The 18,661-nt window shown below is 42.1% G+C and overlaps 1 protein-coding gene across 1 annotated transcript in view; it reads left to right on the top strand.

The window, feature by feature from the left end:
- LOC113406033 (angiotensin-converting enzyme 2-like) overlaps positions 1-18,661 on the top strand; it is a 38,695-nt gene extending 20,034 nt beyond the window's left edge. The window contains exons 9-18 of the mRNA XM_026648166.1: positions 688-914; positions 1,662-1,806; positions 6,619-6,717; positions 7,519-7,641; positions 7,955-8,127; positions 9,004-9,062; positions 14,992-15,092; positions 16,543-16,659; positions 17,897-18,091; positions 18,544-18,661. Of these exons, the coding sequence (XP_026503951.1) occupies positions 688-914; positions 1,662-1,806; positions 6,619-6,717; positions 7,519-7,641; positions 7,955-8,127; positions 9,004-9,062; positions 14,992-15,092; positions 16,543-16,659; positions 17,897-18,091; positions 18,544-18,661 (1,357 nt within the window). The remainder of the gene's footprint in view (positions 1-687; positions 915-1,661; positions 1,807-6,618; positions 6,718-7,518; positions 7,642-7,954; positions 8,128-9,003; positions 9,063-14,991; positions 15,093-16,542; positions 16,660-17,896; positions 18,092-18,543) is intronic.

The following is an 18,661-nucleotide window of genomic DNA, read 5'->3' as shown; positions in this document are numbered from 1 at the left end:
CTTGGCCATGTCCTTTAACGTCAGAGATAAGCTACCTTTTTCTAAGGCGCAAACCCTCCTGGAGCTCCCCCAGTGTTGATGTAACTCTGTGCCACACCTTACTCAGGGCTGTATGCAGTTTGCACAGTCCAGCTAGTCATAAGGGTGCAATAAAGCCTTAAATCTCCATGTAGCAGCAGAAGTGTTAATAATGCGTATTGACAAAAAATGAATGTGTTCAACATGCATCTCTACATGTCTAAACACTCAGGTTAAAAAGAGTTCTATATGCGTAGCCAATTTTTGTTAATTTCTTACTGTATTATCCATCCCACTATGTAAACTTGGCAACAGAGATTTTCCTTAATAAGCACTGTTAATGTGCCAGCTTTCAGAGTTCAGCCATTTTTTACTTCTCGGCATACAAAATGCATGGCAATATTCATTTGACCTCTGCAGAATTTAATAATAGCCAAAGGAATTTTACTTAAAACTTTCCCCCAAAATCACCTTTAGGCAGGGATCAAACATAGAACAGACCCAAAGGTGAATGTTTTAGAAAACGATGAACATGAAATACACCAGGGGGTTATTAAGTGAGTTATTTTAGCTGTTTTGCAGCCACAACTACAGCATCCAGTACCAAGCAAATGGTATAACTCTGCCAGTGTCTTTATTTAATTTTAAATGTTTTGCATTGGAATGCAGGATCAAGATGTGCACGAAAGTGAGTATGGATGACTTCTTGACAGCACATCATGAAATGGGGCATATAGAGTATGATATGGCATATTCCAACCTCTCTTATCTGCTCAGAAGTGGAGCTAACGAAGGATTTCATGAAGCAGTAGGAGAAATCATGTCACTGTCGGCAGCTACTCCAAAGCATTTGAAATCGCTTGACCTTCTAGAATCTACTTTTCAGGAAGACAATGGTAACTAATAAAAATGTATTCATGCCATATTCTGTAGCAGAGTATGAGTAAGTCTGTAAGACGAGTGAGTTACTTAGAAGCTTTTGAGAATTCCATCTCAGTTACATATCACAGTATGTTCATTTCCAAAATGACTTCATGAACCGGGAAGCGTTTATTTATAATGTGCCACTCATTTGATGCTACTGCAAGAATTTAGAATTGGTAGTTCTTCACTACCTTCGGAATTATTGAGGAAATCTTCACAGCACAGTAAGGTTAGTGGTGGTCCTTGTACTTTGTTTACATAAAGCTATGCAAATCTATATCAAAATGTAAAGGGCTGCTTTGTCCAACTTCTTCTTCACAGTTGGATTTGTCTGGCTTGTCCAGTTGAATATTACATGATGAAGATGAGCCTAAATCAAATCCCTCAATCCAAAATCCTCCAAAATTGAGATTAGGATTTGGATCCGAACTCTAAATCAACTCTCAACTAAATCTCAACTAAATAAATACAACAAAATAATGTTGCAACAAAAGCCACAGGGATTATGAATGTTTAGAAAGTAGAACTGGAGTAAAAAGAGAAAAAAATGTACAAATTTGCATAACAATATCTTCCTGGGTTTCTTTGGGTTTTTTGTGTTTCACTAAAATTTTCTAAGCAGATGTACTTATTAGCTATGTATGGTGAAGGAAGCAACATTAGTAGCCTGGTCATGTATTCATCATCACCTTAACAGTTACATTGTGCTCTTTTTTCAGAAACGGATATCAACTTCCTACTCAAACAAGCCCTCACTATTGTTGGAACAATGCCTTTTACTTACATGCTAGAGAAGTGGCGATGGATGGTATTTAGAGGTGACATTCCAAAAGATGAGTGGATGAAGAAGTGGTGGGAGATGAAGTAAGTGTGGGGAAACAGGAAGAAGAACTTTTGGGAAACAGGGTTTAAGGGATGGTTCAGTTTTCATTTTCAGGAGTACTAGAGACATCAGGGAAGTGGAGGGGAATGCCAAATTATTTAGCAAAAGTAAACAGATCTGTCTCAGTGGCACTGCAATGCTATCCACTGGTAGATGATGTTCTTGGTCTTCATACACCTGTATGGACTAAATGTCTGCAGTTTCAGAGATTTAGGTATGCTGAAATAGGTCTATCTCCATGGTACAGTTTGGGAAATCAGCTCTTCAGGAGGGAAAAAAAGGAGCTATATTTCATCTCCATTCCAAAGGCACAGCAGGCAAGAGATCTGTTTTCTAATCCCATCTCTGTCACAGACCTTTTAACTTCTCAGTGTTTCACAGTTACCCCATGTGTAAAATGGAGATAATAATGGTATTCACTTACCTCAGAGGATGTTGCTCAATATCACTAATGCACTTTCTGGGACCTGCTCCCAAGCCCATTCAGTGTAATGGGTGTCTCTCACAAGGTTCACAACTCACCTCTGTGGCACCTCCTTCTGGGGATTAGCTCATGACCAGTCTGATGCTCTCTCCTTTGGTTTCTCACCCCGGGGTATCACTCACACTCACTCTCTCTGGAGTCAGGTTACTCCCTTTTCACCACTCCGGGTGCTCCCTCTTCATAGCTTGGCCCTTTGGCCAGGTCACTATAGTCCTCCTCTTCTGGGGTATCAAAGTCCCATTGGATGGCTGTCCTAGGCAGTCTTCTGCTCCACTGCCCTGTCTGTGCCACTTCCCCAGTGGCTAGGAGGGAACCCAGGCCTGCCCATTAGCCCAGGTACTAGGCAGGGATCCTACAACCAGTGGCCAAGGATGGCACTGTCCAAAACCTTGCTGCTCTTTCCCTGGGCTGCTTCCCACTTTGCTTCTGTCAGGCTCCTTTTCCACCCTCCTTTGGGTATGCCCTTTCCTCGGGGCCCAGATCTCAGGGTTTCTATTCTCCCCCAGGTTCCTCCTTTCCTTCTCTAAGCCCAGAAAGTGACTATCTGCTTTCTCTACTGCAGCCCACCTCTTACTCTCTATTTTTTATCTTCTTTACTCTATACTTTATAGCAGCTTAGCCCCTTGCCCAGCTTGGCTTCAGCAATTAGACCTTATCAGCCCTGACTCTCTCCCAGGTGCAGCCTGTCACAGGGTTAATTGGCCCTTTCTCTCTACTAAGGCCTTGTGTGGGGCAGACACCCTATCACATACCCCCCAGGGTTACAGGCTGGAGTGGGAGGGTATGGATGCCTCTCCCCTTGGAGTTGTTGGAGCTAGTTATCTTGCTTCTGTTCTAGGTTGCCAACCATAAGGAACAGTCTACCCTTCTCCTCCATGGTGTCCTGAAACTTTTCCCTCTGGAATTCTAAGTCTTGCAAAGCCACTTGCAAGGCTTACTCTGCAGCTGTCAGCCTCTCTTGTAGCCTTTTCCCTGGCTCCTTTCTCCCCGGGTCTGAGTTCCCACTGCATTCTGGTTACTCTCCGTATTTGTCCTTATATCCTTTAACTTTGTCTTTGGCAGACTCTTTCTTCCCTCCAATTTCTTCTCACCCTCTATACTCACAGCCACCCTCTAGGCCCTCTCTACAACCTTTGTGCACTTTCTATGGGCCTCTGACTCATCCTTCCATTCCTTTCTTGATACTTTGCTCTTTTTCTGCTAGTTTCTTTTTTTGTGAAGACAGTGCCTCTGCATGTGTCCCCATTTCCCACAGACAAAACAGGTCCCTCCTTTTCCTACTTCTTCCGCAGGTGGGACTCTTTTGGGCTTTCCTGCATCCCTCCCTTCCAGGCAAGACTTCTTGTCCTGATACACACAGGGGCATTCCCTTTTCAGCTGTCCCCTCTGCCCACAGGTGTAATACACACTCTTGACCAGGCCTCTGGGCTCAGAACATTTTTTCTGTTCCCAGCCTCTTCAGCCCTAGCTCACTTCTTTCCATAGGATCTTAAATAAAGATTTTCGCTTTTCTGCCAGCTTCATTAAATACCCCTGCAGATATAACTGGGCCTTCCACTGTCTCTGCTGGTTCTGCAGGACCTGCAGAAGTAGTGCCTGGAGCCCCATGGATTGTTTTTCATCCCCTTTAAATGGGAGCAAAAACTCTGCGTCCATTTCAGGAGGGTATACAGGCCTTCTCCAAAAAAGGCCTCCACATGCAGCAGCTCCATTGTCCCTTTACTTCTTCTGTGACTGTTGTGGCCCCTCACTTTCCCCTTGTATCAGTGGTGACTGTTATGCACAGTCCCCTCATCTCAGAGGTAACCAACAAGCATAGTTTCTCACTCCACTTGTCTTAGGGATGACTATCGTGCCCACATTCGTCACCAAATTTGTCACAGGGTTTGCTACTCGTTGCTGTGGTGCCTCCTTGTGGCCCATTGGGGATTAGCTCACGACCACTCTGACACCACCTACTTCCGTTTTGCACCCAATGGTGTCTCTCTCTCTCTCTCATCAGATTACTCCCTCTTTATCACTCAGGGTATTCCTTTTTCATGGCTTGGCCCTGTGGTCAGGTCACTATAATCCTCCTTTTCTGGGAGATCAAAATCCCATTGGATGACTATCCTAGGCAGTCTTCTGCTCCACTGCCCACTCTGTGCCACTTCCCCAGTGGCTGGTAGGGGAACCCAGGCCTGCCCATTATGCCAGGTTCCAGCCCAGGGACCCTACAACCAGCGGACAAATTCTGCACTGTCCAAAACCTTGCTGCTGTTTCCCTGGGATGCTTCCTACTTCATCCCTATCAGGCTCCTTTTCAACACTCCTCTGGATATGCCCTTCCCTCAGGGCCTGGATCACAGGGCTTCAATTCATCCCCAGTTTCCTCCTTTTCCCCTCCAAGCCCAAAAGGTGACTATCAGCCTTCTCTACTGCAGCCCCCCCTCTTACTTTCTTCTTCCTGGTTTTATAGCAGTTTAGCCTGGGCTTCATCATCAATTAGAGCTTTTCAACCCTGACTCTCCCCCAGGTGCATCCTGTCACAAGGTTAATTGGCCCTTCTCTCTATTCAGGCCTTGCATGGGGTAGACACCTCATCATGGTGTCTTTGGTTCAATGGGCTATGAGTGCTGTGTGAAGCTAATTGACTGTGGAATATTTTACAACAGTGATTTTACCTTTCCTACCCCATCCGAACATAAATCCTTTGGTTTTTAATCTTTTATGTCAAAGGACCATATCCTGCTATTCATTTTGAAGCAGTGCCACCATTGACATCACTGTGAGTTTTGTGGTATTGAACTCAAAGGTAAAAAAACGTTAGCCGTGTTATAAACTCTTTCACAGTCCAACATTAAAACATAGATACTTATGTTTGGAGTTTTTTTCTACTGAAGCCTTGGTTTTACTCAGTTCCTTAGCAAACACCCAAAAGTATTCATTCTAAAGTTGAAACACATGGAAGAAGAATAAATTAAAACAAGTACTTATACTGAAAATGACATTGAGTGATATGCAAATTTAACTTAAACCTTTAAAGTTTCTCTCCATTTGGAGGCAAAATATCAGAGTCTTCTATTTGCAGAACAAATTTTCTTTGATGAAAAGGAAAGGGTTAATTTCACTTTCAGTCCTGTTGGGTAAAATGCCTCCTGTTTCTAACAAACACGCAGACACAAGGTAGAGGAGAGATGGGACAGAGAAGGTGAGGGAAATATGGCTTTTGTTGATGTCTTTGGAACACTGGAAGGCTGGTGAGTCACGAATGGATGCTTTGGCTGGCAGGCTGATCAGGGTACCTGGTGCTTGGACCGTGGTTCACATTCTGGTCAGGGACATAATCTGGTTCGGTCTTTTCTCCTTAAACAGGACAGGATCGTGGTCATCTTATCCCACTGTACTGATGCAATGCAGTTGATTTCAGGATTTGATGAAAAAATGAAAACTAAGAGATAGGATAGGAGGAAGGGGGAAAGCAACACGAGGAATGGAACAGAACAGGATCTTATGTGCCTTTGCAATGCTGGCAATTAAGTATTCCCACTGATGGGCTGAGGCCTGGATGTCATGATATGATTTCCAGGACTCACAAGTGAAAAACAAAGTTATTTGAACACTAGCAAGGCCTAGTGGCCTTCCTCTCAGGAAGGAAGTCTGGTCAGCTCCTTCTATCATGGGGTCAGAGAAGATGAGAGCAGACGAGACCAACTGGGATACAAGGTGGAAAAGGAGATGAATTTTTTTTCAAAGTCTTTTTTTAAGAAACCCCCCAAAGAGAAAAGTGAGCAGCATAGTTCATCCCCTTGTATTTTGTCCACCAATTAGGCCAAATATCCGCCACACCAATTTTAGCTCATTAATTTCAGACTACACCTCTTCTGTTTTTACAAAGCATCATTTCAATAGTCCTTGAGTGATATCAGTCGCCTCTTTTTGTTTGGACTAGTCTAGTTGCTCTGCCTGATCTTCTTGCATTTATTCATAACATTTATCATAAAAAAACCTGTTTACCATGGTTAATTTTCAAACTGGAAAAAAGTTATAGATTATTGTGACATTTTCACTCACTTCTTACATTTGAATTTCCAGTCAGGGTTAAATGTTTAGGTCCAATAATCCCATGCACAGTAGTTCCATGCACAGATCAATAGCAGTTTAGGAGCCTAGTTTATTTAGCTTTGTGATGTCTGTATTTGGAAGGTAAGGGAGATGCCAACAGTGATGACTGCTACAAACGGCAGCTGTTATGTGGAAAGGTCAGTATATTTTTTTCTCAAGAACTCGTAATGGAAATGCCTCTAATTTTTTCTTCCCCTATCCACAGGCGAGCAATAGTGGGTGTGGTTGAACCACTGCCTCATGATGAAACGTACTGTGACCCTGCTGCTCTGTTCCATGTGGCCAATGATTACTCTTTCATAAGGTATCCTTATCACCATCATTTAACTCCTAGATGACAAGCAGCTGTGTGCTAAATATTTCATTTAGAGTGTTACGGCCAAATTCTTCTTTTGGTTAGGCCCTGGCCTAAGGCCTCCTGAAGTCAATGGGAATCTTTCCACTTACTTCAATGGGCTTTGGATCAGACCTGCAGACTAGTTACATTTGTAGGGCCGGATTCTCACACGATGCAATGTGACTGGAGATGCCCAGTAGCAATTCCTTGCTGTGCAGAGGAGCTTTCTGCACAGCAGTGTAATGTTGGTGGAGATGGCTCTGTTGTTTCCTGTGCCAGCTGCCTCTCTGACCCTCACCATAAGGGGAAGGAGGAAGCACCTTGGAAGTCCTTCACTGGAGTCAGGTTCCTAAAGAACCAGTGGAACAGGCCCCTGAAGGATCAGTAGCTAGTGCCAATGACATACATTAGGGATGTCCCTGACTCAGAGAGCTGCATCTGGCTCCCTGGGGCTCCTCCATCCAATCGATCTCAGCTGGAGTGGAGAATCAGAGTCTCTGTAACCCCACTTACTCCAGCTAGGGCCCATTGTAACGGAGAGCACATCTCGGCTCTTATGCTGTGTTTGATTTTGGCATTTGAACATTATCAGGATGTTAGGCCCAGCCTGTCATTAGTGTTTTGTCTTTCTCTCCAAAGTGCCCAGTGTCACTAGCAGGAGCGGTAATCTAAATTGCGGCCCATTCCAAAGGGCAAGGCTATTTGCTGCTCCAGTGTGAGATGGGTAACACAAAGTATGGCTTTTGTTCTTTTTTTCTTTTCTTTTAGATATTACACAAGGACCATTTATCAGTTCCAGTTTCAGGAGGCACTTTGCAAGGCTGCTAACCATACAGGTCCTCTTTACACATGTGACATTACTAATTCCACGGCAGCTGGTCACAAACTGCGGTAACAAAGCACACAATTTGTTATATAAAAGGAGACTGAATATAACTGGGCCAAATTCATCCTGGCTGTAAAGCCACTTAAGTTATTGAAGCCAATGGGGTTACACCAGGGATAAACTTGGTTCTACACTAAAGTCTGTTTCCTCACCTAATTCCACTGGAGTTATGCAGATTTATACCAGCTGAGGATCTGACCCATAGGAGTTTAGTCTCCTATCAATGAGAAGGGAATTTATTTGCATTAATATGAGTGCGTACATATAATCTGTGCACAGATGGAACCTAGCAATAATTTTTGATCCTTCCATACCCAGGGACATGCTTGTCTTAGGGAGATCACAGCCCTGGACCCAGGCACTAGAAAGTATAACAGGAGAAAAAAAGATGAATGCAACACCCTTGCTCCACTACTTTGAACCCTTACATCAGTGGCTGATAAAGAACAATAGTGGCAGATCTGTTGGTTGGAACACATTCTGGACTCCATGTATGTAATGGTTTTATATGCAATTCAGAATGCTTGACAATACAACTTCTCCTTAACCCACGCCCCCTTTCTCTTTCCGCAGTTGTTGAATCTGGCAGTTGGGAGAGGCAACAGGCAAATTCTATGGCCCTGGGACCCAGCAGTTAGAGTTGTTCATGCAAAAGTGCATTGACTTCATCACTCCCAAAGCTGGAGAGTCAGCATACTCAGGGACCATGGTGGCCATCAGCCACCTGTCACAGCTTCACCTGATTCCCAGAAACTGAGCACTTGACCCTGATAATGAATTATTGACAAAGGGCACTTCAAAAAGCTTTTTTTCACTGGCAGTGCTAAAAACTCAGGACGGATAAACAGAATGAAGGGAGAATAGTGGTTTGGGTTTGTAGGTACTGATCAGTTTCAGCTCTTCAGTTATAACCATTGCTTGAGACTACTGAGCATGCTTCACATCTGCCGGGCTGGTGAGAACTCATCTAGACTTTCGGTCATCAGAGCTGGAACAGCGATCAGGCTCAGGGTGGGCAAGCCAGTTTGGAATGTTAAATGTCATCTCTCCCTGGCTCTCCATTGCTGGCCATATCAAAAAGGGTGCCCAAAAAGTGGGAGGAGGAGTAAAATGCTTTATTCAGCCCAGCATCACTACATCAAATGCTGAAGCACACGTGAGACACACACCTGTAGCCACAGTCAGGATGGGAGAATGCAGCATATCCTAGTGGCTGAGAACAGTGTTGTGTCTGATACCCTTATTAGCCCGAGGAGGGTAAAAACTATCAGTAAAACAAAATCACCTCATCGTCTCAGTTGCTATGCAGTAGCTTTATGGAAAAGACTTGCAGTTCTGATACAATGCTTCTTTTCTTTTTAAATCAGATTCTAGCAATGCAATCAAAGTGAGGATCAGTCTGAAATCAGCACTTGGGAACAATCCAGTGAGTAAATCCAGATCAGTGTATTCATTCTGTTACTATGTCATGTTTTGTTTAACAAATCATAGATCAACATGGAAATATCTAGCTGAATTCTATACAGGAGGTATTGGATGCTCTCCGTTACAAACAATATGATTGCTCTTTCTAGCAATTTGTTTGCATATTTGATGTCATTTTTCCAGGCCCTGATAAACCTTGCAAACCTCCTCACACCTTCCTCCCTGTCTATGCTCCAGCTCAGATGCCCAAATGTCCTTACTGTTATGTTTCTGGAGTGCAGTAGCTAGTAGGCAAAAAATGGTACTTCCCTCAACATTGTGCTGGAGGATTGGCTCACTGCTAACTCAGCCAATCTGCCAAGGCTGGGCATTTGGCTGCGGATTTGCTCCTCAGGCCTGGTCTACACTAACCCCCCCACTTCGGACTAAGGTATGCAAATTCAGCTACGTTAATAACGTAGCTGAATTCGAAGTACCTTAGTCCGAAGTTACCGCGGTCCAGACGCGGCAGGAAGGCTCCCCCTTCGATGCTGCGTACTCCGCTCGCCGAGCTGGAGTACCAGCGTCGACAGCGAGCACTTCCGGGATCGATCCGGGGCACTTCCGGGATTGATCCGGGATCGATTTATCGCGTCTTAACCAGACGCGATAAATCGAACTCAGAAAACCGATTGCTTACATCCGGACCCGGATGTAAGTGAAGACATACCCTTATTCTAGTTTTCCTTCTTCGTGGTACTCTCAGTGGAATAGTGCACAGACCCTTCCTTCCTGTGAAAGCTTGTCATTGCCGTCAAAGCATGAGCATTTTTCCAAGTAAAATTGGGTCATCAGGCAGGTGCTTATTGCTTATGTATCCAAACACTCAAATTTGAAATTCAGATGAAATTCAGGAACCTATTGGTCTAGGAAGGTTACACAAATATGTTATTATTTCTCACACAAACCCACACTCTTTCAGTTCTGTCACTCTCTTGCATGCAAGCCCTAGTAAAAAATTTTTTGCCTCCAGTCCCCCTGAGTTGAGTTAGATGTCATTCAGTGGTGATAGAAACACCACTAAAAGGCTCCATATTACAACACATTTATTAGCCATTATAGTTAATGGTTAACTTAACACCATTTTGTGCCTGGTTTTTGTCATCATGCTCTTGTATGGTGCAACTGAGTGGCTGTAAAACAATCTCATTTACAGTACTTAATTTGAATGACTGTAAGATATGGTCCCAAGCTGCAAAACAAGCACATAAACATTGTCCACTAAATACATTTCTGCTCTGACACTCCTTCTACACAAGTAAATGATTCTGAAACCTTGTAGTTCAGCAAGGGATCTTGGTAACACGTGTTAACTAGTGTGTAGGCATGTTGGGAAGATTCCTACATAGGACTTGCCGCAGCTCATAATGGGACACATTCAGCTGCTGTGTACTGCCCAGACATTGCAAAGCAGCCCAAATTCCAGTTTAACTGGTTGGCTATGCTGGGTTTACCACTTTTTTGCGTCACAAAATAGCTAGAGAGTGTACTAGTGAATCTGGCCTAATAAGTGCTGATTTGCAGCAGTCAAGAACATTAGGCTAATATGGAGATATATGTATCTTATAGAGCTGGAAGGGACCTTGAAAGGTCATTGAGTCCAGTCCCCCTGCCTTCACAGCAGGACCAAGTACTGTCCCTGACAGATTTTTGCCCCAGATCCCTAAGTGGCCCCCTCAAGGATTGAACTCAGAACTGTGGGTTTAGCAGGCCAATGCTCAAACCTGTATCTTACAGGTGCTTAGAAGTGGGGCTAAGTACACAGCAAACTGCCTGTATTAGACCATCTCATGGTCACAGCTGTCAGATAAGGCATCCTGTATCAAGTCAGGGACTGACTGTGCAATGGAGACAGTGTAATGTGAGCCTGGGAGTGACTATGGGCCTAATCCTGTGCCCATCAAAGTCAGTGACATCCCTGCTTTATGTCACTGAGTACAGCTTCAGGTCCCATGCTAATGCCTGGGTTAAGCCTCTAGCCATCTCCCTTGTGTACTACATGGTCCAATCCCGCAGCCAGTGTAATTTAGTGTAGCTCTGTTGAAGTCAGTGGAGCTACACTGACTTACCCTAGCCGAGAGTCTGGCTCAATAGTTCTAGAAGCCTGAACAGCCTTAGCCAGCTGTTGTACAGTGTAAAACCTCTGCTTCTTCTCTCCTGACAAACCTGACTTCTGAATCCTTTCTAAATATGACAGCAGCTATATTGTATTACACCTGACACACTGGTGCTGGTAAAAGTCCAGGAAAGATTGAGGCATTGCCTTCCAGTTATGGAAATGCTACAAAGTTAATGGAGGCACAGTGGATTTTGTGAAAAAAGTAAATTGAGAACTTCGTTGTCTGTTTACTACAGCTTATGTTAAAGAAGCAGCTTGTTTGGAACAGCACATATAACGTACATCTATTGCACTAAGCATCTGTTTAGAATGTACTGACGTCTCAGGTGACATTGATCAGGTAGAGACACTTGCAGCTTTGCTCTGGCTGTGACTTGACTTTACTAGAGTGTCTGAGAGAGAAAAAAATATATTTAAAAGACTGCCAGGACCAGTCCTTTTGAACTCAATTAATTTCTGCCAACTGTAGACAAAATATTTCATAAACCATTTAATATGAGGATCTGTCTCTTCTTTTTAAAAAACCGACTCCTTTTTAAATGTTAACCAGAACCACTCTGTCAGCATCTTCTGTGTGATCACACCATAAAAAGCTGAAACACAAACTGCTTGTAGACAACTAAGTGTATTTTAAAATGGAAATTTCTTCTAAAATTAGAGGCCAAACTTACATTTTCTCTTAAATAGCACATGAGATCTTTGTTTGAATACTTTTCTGAATGAAAACATCATAAAATAGATTTTATAAAAACAAGATAGATAATTAAAAAGCTAAAGGAACCGCTAAATAGAACTGGTCAGGAAACAGATTTTTCCATACTGTGAAATTTTTTAAGATTTCCTAAACATTCATCCTGAAAACCAAAATTTTGAATTTTTTTGCAAAATAAATTTGAAAAATAATTTATTTTCAGTCAATCAAAATGTTTTGTTTGGATAAATCTGAAATGTGGTGGTTTTGATTCTGGCCCTTTTCAATTTTTTTTTAATTTTTATAAAAATAAAGTAAATTTCAAAACAAAAAGTCATTTTGAATTACAAATTAAATCTTTTTGTTGTGAAAATGTCAAAACAGGACACTTTTTCCATTTTCAATTTTTTTTAAATTTCTAAATGAAATGTTGAAATTTATACAATATCATGCAAATAAATCAGTTTAGTTGAAACAGCATTTTGCAATGGAAAACTATTTCAACAAAAATTTTCCAACCAGCTCTACTGCCAAATATGAAAGCAGTGGTTGTGGAATCAAACTCTGTTAATACACGGGGTTCTTTTAGGGGGTGGAAAATAGATATTGTAGAGTATAAAGGGGCAAAGGATGAAAGGAAAATTAGAAAAAAGCAAATACAATGACATTATGGATTGTGGTGGTAGCTACAGGAGAAAACAATGCTAACTCCTATGAATGCTTAAGTAAAGCATTGTGTGTAGTATCAGCTAAATAATGAATGTACAAGATGCCAGTTCAGAGATAACCCATACAGCTGTATTTTTCATTAATGCTAAGGGCCAGATCCTGGGGTACTATCTTTGCATGCTCAGCACACCTCAGAAGAAGGTGTTTGTGGGCAATAGTGGCTTTAAGCCACCTTTATTGTCCCGTAGGGCCTGATCTGTAACTCACTGAAGTCAATGCAAAGACTTCATTGGCTTCAACGGACTTTGGATCAGAACATTGTCCTTCTGACTGCTGAGCACTGAGCCTGTCCCTGGAAGTAATGTAGATTCAAGTCAATGGAGCTGTGCTACACTATACTTACGGAGGAATTGGTCTACTGACTGTGTCTGAGTTTAGAAGCAGCATTTCCTTCTGCTCTAGCTGAATCCACCATTCACTTCCATGGAGCTAGGCTGACATATACCAGCCCAATGTGTCCTCCTTTTATGAAATTCACTGCAGCAGGAAATAAGAGAGTTAAAAAATGTAGCTGTATTTTTTAAATTGCTATTATATAAGGGGTATCTAGAGTTTTATACCATGCCCATGAGCCTCATATCAGGGCTGGATAATATTACCAATAATAACATTTATGGGCATGCATGCTAAGATATAAGTGTAATCAAAGCTCTGGCTTCAAGTTATAAACTGATTGCTACAGAGGTCAAAAATGAACTTTCCTTCCACGTACACCATTGCACAATTGCGTAGGATACATTCTCAGTTATTGCTGGGTTTTTCCACCTGCACAGGCAGGGGCACCTGCCAGAGATGAGCTATTTAACTTGATGCACCACTCTCTGTTTCTGTGTTCCATTGGAGTTAATATCTGACTTATCATGTAGTTTGCTATGAAATACCACATATGCTCTGCTGTTTTTGAATCACTTGTCTGGTTTGGGGCACAAAAATCAATACATACCTTATGCAGAAACATTGCTACAAAGAATTCTTAACAAGAAAAATACAAAGACAAAAACAACTGGGTCTCCTACTAAATGACCTGTTTATGTATAAAATTATATAATAGAAACCAGTGTCTAAATCATAAAGTCCTTTCCCAGACAAAACTCCCAATAACTCCAGTGGAAATACTCCTGGGCTAGGATTTGGCCTCTCGTTATTTTAAGCAAAAAAAAAAAAATATTTTCAGCTATTATGAACCCTTGTGTTGAAATGGGATAGATATTCCTGGTGCTATTTGTGGGATTCAGTTGGGACACAAAATAGCCTTAGGTGATAAATACCCTAAAATGACAGCACTTCAGATAGATGACAACACATGAAAAGATGGTCAGGTTCAGAGGAACAGCATCAGCTGTGGACTAGATATGGGACTGGAATCCAGAAACCCCTGCATTCTAGGCTTGGCTCAGCAATTGACTCACTCACGGTATGTGTATACTGAGATGAAAATCCCGTGGCACCAACTCTCAGAGCCTGGGTCAGCTGACTCACACTTGCAGGGCTCAGGCTGCGGGGCTAAAAGTTGCAGTGTAAACATTCAGGCTTGGGCTGGAGTCTCGGCTCTGATACACTCCCCGTCACAGGGTCTCAGGGCCCTGGCTCCAACCCAAGTCTGAACGTCTTCATTGCAGTTTTATAGCTCCACAGTTTGAGCCCCGCGAGCTCGAGTCAGCTGACCTGGCCCAGCTGCGGCCATGCCACGGGTCTTTTGTTGCAGTGTAGATGTACCCTCAGTGAGCTTCTTCACGACACTCCATTTATGTATGTATCATTTTCCCCATTTGTAAAATGGAGAATCAATCACTTATCTATCTTGAAGGGAGTTATGAAGATTAATCAGATATTTGTAAGTCACTTTGGGTATGTAAATTACCTTTGTAAGTAAGTAAGTGGTGAGCCAAGACTTCCATTGTTCTGTTCATTTTGTTACCTCATTCTCCCGCAATGTTTGTCCACCTGTCATGTGCTGCCTGGTAAAATGTCTGTGAGTTCTATGGGGTAGGGAATGTCTTCTTTGTTACCTTCTGTACAGCTCCTAGCTCAATGGAGCCCTGAGCCATGACTGGAGCTTGAGTCAAGTCAACACATTTTGAAATGAAAAGTTGTTTTGAAATATTAAAATGAAAGAATTTTTTTTTTGGCGGGGTGTGTATGGTTTCCAACCAAAACAATTCAGCAGGTTCAGCACAAAGTTACAAAATGTTTTCGTCAACCTGAATCTGCATTTTCTGGCAAAAAAAAAAATTGCCTAGCTCTAATTATAATTACTACTACTGAAGCAGTATTTTAAAAGTAATTGCTTAATGCACGGTAATTTTCAGCATAATTATAATCTCTGTTGAAGGTCTGTTTTTTATATTGTAGTACGAATGGGATGAAACTGAATTATATTTGTTCCAGTCATCGATTGCCTATGCGATGAGAAAGTATTTCTCAGAGGTCAAGAACCAGACTGTCTCATTCCAGTGAGTTATTTTGTTTGACTATGCATGCTGTGAGCATACAGTACTGCTTTTGGTTCAGCAGGGATATGTACTGGTGGAATTAATTGTGATTTCTGTGTAATGTAGCTGGAGGAGATCTGGTGGTTTCATACTAAAGGACATGAGGGTCATAATAGGGGAGCCACTTGCTTTGCTGCATGCTGTTTAATCTTCAGAACTTTTGATAGAAAGAAAAACATCACCTGTGCAATAGTTAGATGATATTTTATTTTTGGATGAGGTAGGAGACTGTAGTTTACCACTTACCAACGGTGAGATTTGATCATGAGAACAGCTGCCCAAATGCTAACACAGGAATATGGCTATGATAGCCAAAGAACAGAACAATAGAGATACCTTCCCTAGAGGAGAAACATTCCATTAAAAATAAAAAATGAAATTATATAAAATTCTAGGCAATAATACTCATATCATATACATGATGCTGAATAGCCAAGGAATTTTGGACCCACAAAACATGAGTTAATTGATCTGAATGAGTTGAAAAGTCACCCACAATAAATAAATGCTACCCTAATCTAATTGCATTTTAAAATAAACAGTCCTTTACTAACATAGGCTATGAACAGAAATAGATATTTGTAGAAACAAAGCATTATACTTGCTAAGTCTCTTTGAATGATTTTTAGATAGCCTCAGAAAATCATCCAAAGAGACCTATCTGCCTAATATTTTTGATCACATTTATAGCACATCAATCACCATTATGTCTAAGCTAAATTCTCAGCAGGGCCTAGGTGCAACCAAATGCTAGTTTTTATTCTCTAGTTCAAAGTGCAAGAAGCTGAGCTGAATTTTGCCCCAAACAGGTGAGGGCAACCCCTCTGTTCTGTGCTTGGCCAGGTGCTTTAAGGCAGGGGATCTCAACCTTTCTTTTTCTGAGGCCCCTCCTAACATGCTATAAAAACTCAACAGCTCACCTGTGCCCCAACAGGCAGTTTTTCTGCATATAAAAGCCAGGGCCGACATTAGGGGATAGCAAACAGGGCAATTGCCCAGGGCCACAAACCACAGGGTGTCCCGCGAAGCTAAGCTGCTCAGGCTTCACCTTCAGGCTCGGGTGGTGGGGCTGGACTTTGGCTTTTTGCCCTGAGCCCCAGTGAGTCTAATGCTGGCTCTGTTTGGTGGCCACCCAGGGGGCCTCGGACCCCTGGTCGAGAACTGCTGCTTTAAGGGATTATGCCAGTGGGTGCCTCAATCCTGGGGCAACACATCTGTATCTAGAATTACTTAGTAACACAAAACTGAAAGCTCAAGTGTTGACAAAAATACCTCTTTCAAGCAATGGACCCTTAAGTTGTGCTGCTAGGTGTTGTTTGTAGGTATAGTGGATGCAAGATTTTCATTCATGTGATTTTAATTGGGGGTATCTCTTTAATCATGAAACAATTTTTTTTATATTTCCCGTCAGGAGCACAGATATCCACATAGGAGCTGTAACACAAAGAATCTCCTTCTATTTTACTGTCAGTATGCCTGGTAATGTCTCTGACATTGTTCCCAAAACTGAGGTGGAAACAGCCATCAGGTGAAATTTTGCTCTTAGAGGAAATAACATGAAAGAGGGTTGGAGCCATATAAATACTCAAATGACTGAGGGAGGTGTTATAAGAAAGTGTGACCCAAAACTAAAATAAGGAAAAATTAGGATGAGAGAAATTGTCATATCAAAAAAGATAAATAGCCTGTCTAATCTGATGTTGTTTTCAAACCTGCCAATATAAGGCGACACAGAAAAGTCGTGAAACTCCTAGAATACATCGAGTTGTACTGTACTGTGCCATGGAGAAGGTACATTTCTCCAACCCCAGCTGGTGACTAGCTTATGCCCTGAACTTGAAGATAGATGGCCCATGTAATTTTAACCTAACTAGTGTAAATTCAGGTGCTATTTTTAGCAGGACCTTCAGGATGATATGTTAGAAAGAAAGCCAGGTATGGGAGACTGTACAGAAGAGATCAAGGATGGAGAAGTAGATTTGTGATACTACCACAGAGACAATAAATTAAGCTGTGTGAACAATAAGGTTGTGGATGATATATAGAGAGAAAAGAAGAGTGGACAAAAGACAAATCCCCGAGGGACTGGCTGGGGAGAATTAAAAACCAAAGGAGGTGCTGATGAGCGGTCAGAGAGATTGGAAAACTAGGAGAGAATATGGCCAAAGAAGTTATAGTTTCTTGCAAACTTTGTCAAAAGCAACAGGAAGATCAAGATGCAGAAAAGTACCTTAGACATGGCCAGGAAAAGGCCCTTGGAGACTTTGGTGAGAGCATTTTTGGTGGAGTGAAGAAGGCAAAATGCAGACTGCAGGGGATCCAAGAGGGAAACAGAGAAAGGGAAGTCAAGGCTGTGGTGTATGCTGGGCATCCAAGGAACTTAGAGGTAAAGGGAAGGAGAGAGAGCAGATGCAAGTAGACAGTGAGGTCAAAAGGTTTCTTGTCTTGTTTTGGTTTGGCGATTAGGATTTGGGATACTATTGTGTACAGTAACAAATCTGAATATGTCAGTTCTGGTTACTACAGAAATTCAGGCTTTCAGTTACTGTCTTTGTAGCAGAGCAAATCTGGCATGTCTTGCTGCTGTATGACTGCGGTATCATGCCAGAAAGAAAAATAGTTTATCACTCCAGTACTGAAGTAGCATCTTCAAGCAAAGAGTTCAATGGAAGTTTAGAATACCTAGAGGATTATAAGGAATCCAAAAATATTTGATTTGTTTGTGTTTAATTTATTCATCTATTTGATTGTGCTCTTGATGGCAGAATGTCTCGGGGACGAATCAATGAGGCTTTCAAACTGGATGACAAAACTCTGGAGTTTGAGGGTATTCTTCCAACACTGGCACCACCTTATGAACCACCTGTCCCTGTCTGGCTAATACTGTTTGGGGTGGTCCTGGGCGTAGTTGTGATTGGAGCCATTGTCTTGATCATCACTGGGCAGAGAGACCGAAGAAAGTAAGTAATATTTTAAATAATATATGCCAGCAGTGGGAGGCCTGGCAACTCAACATTATCGAAGCTGGTCCTGAAGATGGGTTTTCAGCAAGCCTAAATTGTTTATTTGGGTTCCAAGCCACCCTAATGCACTGGAGGAGCTGACCTATAATGTGCTTTGCATGTCTTTTTTTCATAAGAATTATTTGAACCATAGTTTTGATCGGAAACCAATACAACAAAGATTGGTTCATTGTTTTACAACTTATTTGTATCAAGGGTACTTCTACCATATGATGTACCTCCTCGTGTTCCCATTAAAGTCAATAGGCCCAGTGTAATTCGTTTTCGCAAAACGAGTCACATGAAATACAGTATTTTTTTTTACAATAGTCTCTTGTTAGAATCCAAAAGTACCTGATCAAAGCAGAGGCTCAGCTTCCTATATATTAACAGATTCTTTTTGCTTACAGGAGAAGGAAAGCAGGCACAAATGAATTAGTACAAACCAACCCCATCAACCCTGAACCTGAGGATGGAGAAGTCAATCCGGCTTTCATACAACATGAAGATCACCAAACATCGTTTTAG

The sequence above is a fragment of the Terrapene carolina genome, unplaced genomic scaffold (assembly GCF_002925995.2).
Source record: "Terrapene carolina triunguis isolate 2854851 unplaced genomic scaffold, T_m_triunguis-2.0 Scaffold22, whole genome shotgun sequence".
Taxonomy (NCBI): Eukaryota; Metazoa; Chordata; order Testudines; family Emydidae; genus Terrapene; species Terrapene triunguis.
The sequence above is the reverse complement of the archived record's forward strand: the minus strand, read 5'-3'. Positions and strand labels throughout refer to the sequence as shown.